The 4960-nt window shown below is 41.2% G+C and overlaps 1 protein-coding gene across 1 annotated transcript in view; it reads left to right on the top strand.

Moving 5' to 3' along the window:
- Window positions 1-2830, top strand: part of LOC143034125 (uncharacterized) — a 14888-nt gene extending 12058 nt beyond the window's left edge. Inside the window, exon 6 of the mRNA XM_076200069.1 lies at window positions 2291-2830. Within this exon, the coding sequence (XP_076056184.1) occupies window positions 2291-2534 (244 nt within the window). The 3' untranslated portion in view covers window positions 2535-2830. The remainder of the gene's footprint in view (window positions 1-2290) is intronic.
- Window positions 2831-4960: the final 2130 nt, after the last annotated feature.

Genomic DNA, 4960 nt, shown 5'->3' with positions numbered 1-4960 from the left:
AACCACAACGACACTGCATTCAACTGTGTCAGTTATTTTTGTCTAATTAAGTGATCGATGTCTTAGTTTATGGAGGTGAAGGTAATGCAGATAAGATTTATTTTCATTCAATTTGCCTGCAGTCGTCTGGCTAGTCCGATTCAGACCATAAATATCAAAGGGTATGAACATAAGAACATGAGAATGGAGGAGACTGCAAGAGACCATAAGGCCTACACTAAGTGGTCCATGTCCTTTACCACCTATCATCCCTATACATAAAATTGTCTAATATTCTCTTAAAACAACCAATTATATTATCTATAGTATCTATGTACTAAATAAAGAATTTGTTGTCGAAATGGTCGGAACGGTGGTTCCGCCGAAAAGAGGACGTCGCTGGGTATAGTTGGCCCAGTAACATGGTAACGTCTTCTAAGGATAAACGCAGGCCCCTGATTGGCTAAGAGAGTGGTGACGTCATGGAAACGGAGAGTACTGATTGGCCAAGAGTGGTGACGGCACCGGAGACGACTAATTGGCTGAGAGCGAGACGTCCGCAAAACCCTGGAGAAGCTTCTGGAAACACCCGGGGAGCCCTTTGGGAACTCTTGGATAGGCACTAAGGAACCTCTGAGAATCTCTGTGTTTATTTCCTGTGGAACACTCTAGGAACTCCTGAGGAGCCCATTAAGAACCCCCTGGAACTTCAAGGGGAGCACTTGCAGAGCCCCTGGGGTGCACTCTGGAAACTCCTTTGGATCCCCTGTGGAACCCCTTGAAAGCCCTCAGGGGATCCCCTGGGACTAATAAAAGAATTCCTGTAATCGGGCCGGAAACCGGAAATCCCTCAAGGGGACACGTCCCTTTCGGCTCAATTGTGTGATTCGTTCCGATGTGTCTCTGCAAGGCTGTCGAACACTATGGCCGGTACCATGCAAGACAGACGCAGGCAACGCCATTTTTGGGGTTGAATAACAAAGGGAAATATTCACTAAGTGATGTGAGGAAGAATAAGAGTTTAAAACAGGAGTTAGTTAAAATTCACATAAATGAATTCACTGAGAAGTACATGTCCTCTTTGTCTCCTTTCTGCAAGAAGAAAGCTAATGATGCGTCAGAAATCAAGAAGAGTATTTTGTTGTTCTTTAAAAAAAATTAAGCGCCTAGAGGAGGAGTTTAAGACCAATCCATCTCAACAGCTCAGTCTTGAGGATCTTACAGATTACGATGGAGATACAGACCCTGAAGAAGAAAAGAAGAGAAGCGATTTGTGTCTCACTACTGGGTTGGATACAGATCGTTTATATCCAGAAGTGGGTGGTTTAGCGCTAACGAGGATTTCAGCCCCTATAATTTCAACATGAAATGCAAGCAGCCCGTAGGGCTGGGCTCCAAAGGCGTCTGCGAGTGAAATTAGCTCGCCCGAAGAGCCGAGCCCCCGCATAGCGGGGTCGGGCGCAGTCCGTTGTTCGTATTTCAAAAGAAAAATATATAATTGGCAACCAATTAAGCAACTAATTTTGAGATTTTTTACATAAGTACGTGATTTATATTTAGTGTTTACTAAAGGAAAAAAAAAATGAAAGATGCTATGGTCAACTGTGTTTTATCTTTTTCATTTTTCTAAGTACAAAATCAAAACCTGAATTGATCGGCTGTTATATCTACAAAACCTGTTTTTCATTAGTTTTTCATACTAAGACTTTTTTAACATGTATCACTAAGTAACAATTATGAGATTTTCTGTATTCATATTTTGTGTTTGAAGCAGTGTGCATGTTTGTGTGCATGTTTCTTTGTGTGTGTGTGTGTGTGTGTGTGTGTGTGTGTGTGTGATGTGTGTGTGTGTGTGTTTGTGTGTGTGTGTGTGTGCGTGTGTGTGTGTGTGTGTGTGTGTGTGTGTGAGTGTGTGTGTTGTGTGTGTGTGTGTGTGTGTGTGTGTGTGTGTGTGTGTGTGTGTGTGTGGAGGTGTGTGTGTGCGCGCGCGCGCATTTGTGAGACACTAAATCAATAAATCTAATATGTGATGGAAGGAAGAGTGGAGGGCAGACGACCAGTAGAGAGACCCAGGTACAGATGGATGGGATGGATGGATGGAGTAAAGAAGGACGTGGAGAAGGTGGCGTCAGGAGAGGACTAGAAAAAATTGACAGAGGAGAGAACCATCTGGAGAAGCATAGTGAGAGCGGTGAGGGGTCGTCCGGTCTGACAACCAACAGAGTAAGTAAGATTAAGTAAAGCCCTTTCCTTGGGAGCCTTTTTTTATACGTGACTGTCATCTTTCCCTTTTCGTCTGCCCCTATTACAGGTTTGGACCACACGCCCTTCGCACAAGCCCCGAGCTGGACGTGGCTCCTGGTGGTGTCGTCAGCAGAGTCCTCGCGTCCAATGTCTTCTCTGAAGCGAGAACCGTCGAGGGCGGTCGTGTGTCTGAGGAGGTGCTTTCATTGTTCACTCAAATGGATGTTCCATCGGGGCCTCTTGCTTTGATAGTTCTTTTTGAGGTGACCGCCATTTTAACAAAGACTGTGGTGGTGGTAATGGTGGTGTAGATGGTGGTACCTGCGGCGATGAAGTATAAGTAGCCCATGGTGATAGAAATATTATCCTTTTTTATGATTTCGTCTACTACTTCCCAGGGCTCGTACTCAGGCTCCCCTTGCTCCAGGTAGTGACGCTATCCACTGCAAAAACATACAATCTTTTTGTCAAACTAACCACAGCTTTGACATTGTTTAACTATTGTTAAGATTCCCGCTCTTGGTTGTTGATAACTTTGCTCTGGAACTTCTTTCAACCATGAAAGAAGTTTTGATGAAGTTGGTTTTAGCGATGATGGTGATGATGACGCGGGTAGTTGCAATCTACTTGCGTTGTTCAGTATCTTTTTCGGTGAAGAAAGGGTTTTCATCTGCTTAATAAAAATCACCTGGCGACAAAGTATTAAAGTCGTAATATGCTACATTTTTTTTTCTTTTCTTTCTTTATCTCACGGCACAGTGATTGAAGCGCAACAGTATTTAGGATAGATTTGATCCCTTCTTGAAATAAAATTTACGATAATAGTATAGTCATAAGTTAAATGAAAAATATTTTATTTCCAATAGCACATTTACCATCATTTTTTTAAGAACTTAAAATCTTTTGTCGATTCTAATCTAAGCTCATGCGGCACACCTATGAATCTCATGAATGATTTGCGATACATCAGTCTCCGCGGCACACTGTTTGAAAAACATTGGGTTCATATACCGTTAACGAGATTTTTCTTACACAGGAGTATGGTGGATGGGTAGGTTAAACCACCACATTAAAAAAGAACTAGAGTTAAACCCCAATCTTGGAAAAGGACTACCCAGAGCGAGACGTGATGAGCTCCAGTCAGTGTGGGATGGGGTGGGGTTGGGTGGGACATTGTCTCAAATCCCAAAAATAAATCCAAATAAATGTCTACCCATGATAGAACATAGAATCTGATATATAAAACATAAAGAAAGAGAATTCCTAATGGTATGTTCCTTCATGTTAGCAGGGGTCTGAATAGCAAAAATGTGATAAAGGTTAAGAAAAGTGTTGTTCTTTGTACAAAAACATTATGTTGGAAATTACACTTTCATGTTACAACGGCTAAAATTTGGTGCCAAGTTCCAATGCTGGTGTTACGAGTAACTGTAAATACATTATGAATTCTCCTAGACTCACATTCATGTATACATCACTAATGGAACATGTATATTTTCGTCTTGTGAGTAATAAAGATACAGATGTTTAAAAGTTTATATGTTTATTTTATATGATGACAAATGAAAGAGGTGGCTTTGGCAGTCATGTCTGCTCATTGAGTAAGTTAATGCCACTTGTCTGGAAAACGGTACAATGATTGTACTGCAAACTTTAAGATCAAGTTTTGTCCATTTCAGTCTTAACACTTTCTCCATCAACAACGCATATTTTCAGTAACATTTTTTCAATGATATTATCAGTACTACACACAGTTATTGATGAGGTGTCCCGCGCGACATTTGTATGGCTTCCGGTTAAGAGTCCGTGATATACAGGTTCATTTCACAAACAAAACTGAGAAACTAAGCCAAGAGTACTTCCAATAATGTTATTGAATAACGGTACCAGAAGGGATATGATCAGTATCGTGTGGATGATATGACCAGTATTGTGAGTGAGGCAACAGTTCTACGAGAAGCTGTCTGGAGGACTGCTTCGATGGCATTTTAGCCAACCCTGAAACTCAGACACCTGACGCTGAGCCGGTAAAGCTAGATTATGTTTTGTTTCACAGAGTAACTGAGTCACCGCAGTTTGCGCCTGTTACCTCATTGGTGGTTAGGCTTCGTCCCTGAGTTCGATACTGATCTGAACTTTAACAGGACATGAAGCGCTATAAGAAAATAAAATACCAATGCGTTCAGTCCTTGAATGAGTCAAATAAATTATAGACTTTTTTCCAACCAAATAATGAAGACTGTATTCCTCTGAGGGGGGAGTACTTGGAGTTTCTTCCTTAATCCGAAGTCTCATATTCATCCCAAGATGTTTATACACTTCTGCATGAAATTTACAGTTACTGGTAAGTCCATCCAAAGAAACTATGTGACGACGGAGTATTTATAAGTACGACTTTTTGCTGGTTTAGAGAAACTGATTAAGCACATGTTCTTGATAAAGCTCAAACAAACGAAACGTCTTACTAACGAACGCTCCATCCTCACCCCATAACTTTACTTTACTCCAATCCCCATTGACCTTCTTTCCCATTCACTCCCAGTTAATCTTTTTTCCTTTTCTTGTTCACTTTCGACTTTTCCAAACACATTTCCCCCCAAAAAAGTATACCTAACTCCTGTGTTCCTTCCTGTCTGTCTTTTAGAAAAAAGATAATACAGAGATATTCACTTCTTCTTTACGTTCAACAAGGACTCAGTTGTGATCTAGTGTGGATTAAGCCATTCGTGTCAACTCC

The sequence above is a fragment of the Oratosquilla oratoria genome, chromosome 17 (assembly GCF_046742065.1).
Source record: "Oratosquilla oratoria isolate Oo_2021 chromosome 17, ASM4674206v1, whole genome shotgun sequence".
In the NCBI taxonomy this organism is placed as follows: Eukaryota; Metazoa; Arthropoda; class Malacostraca; order Stomatopoda; family Squillidae; genus Oratosquilla; species Oratosquilla oratoria.
The sequence above is the reverse complement of the archived record's forward strand: the minus strand, read 5'-3'. Positions and strand labels throughout refer to the sequence as shown.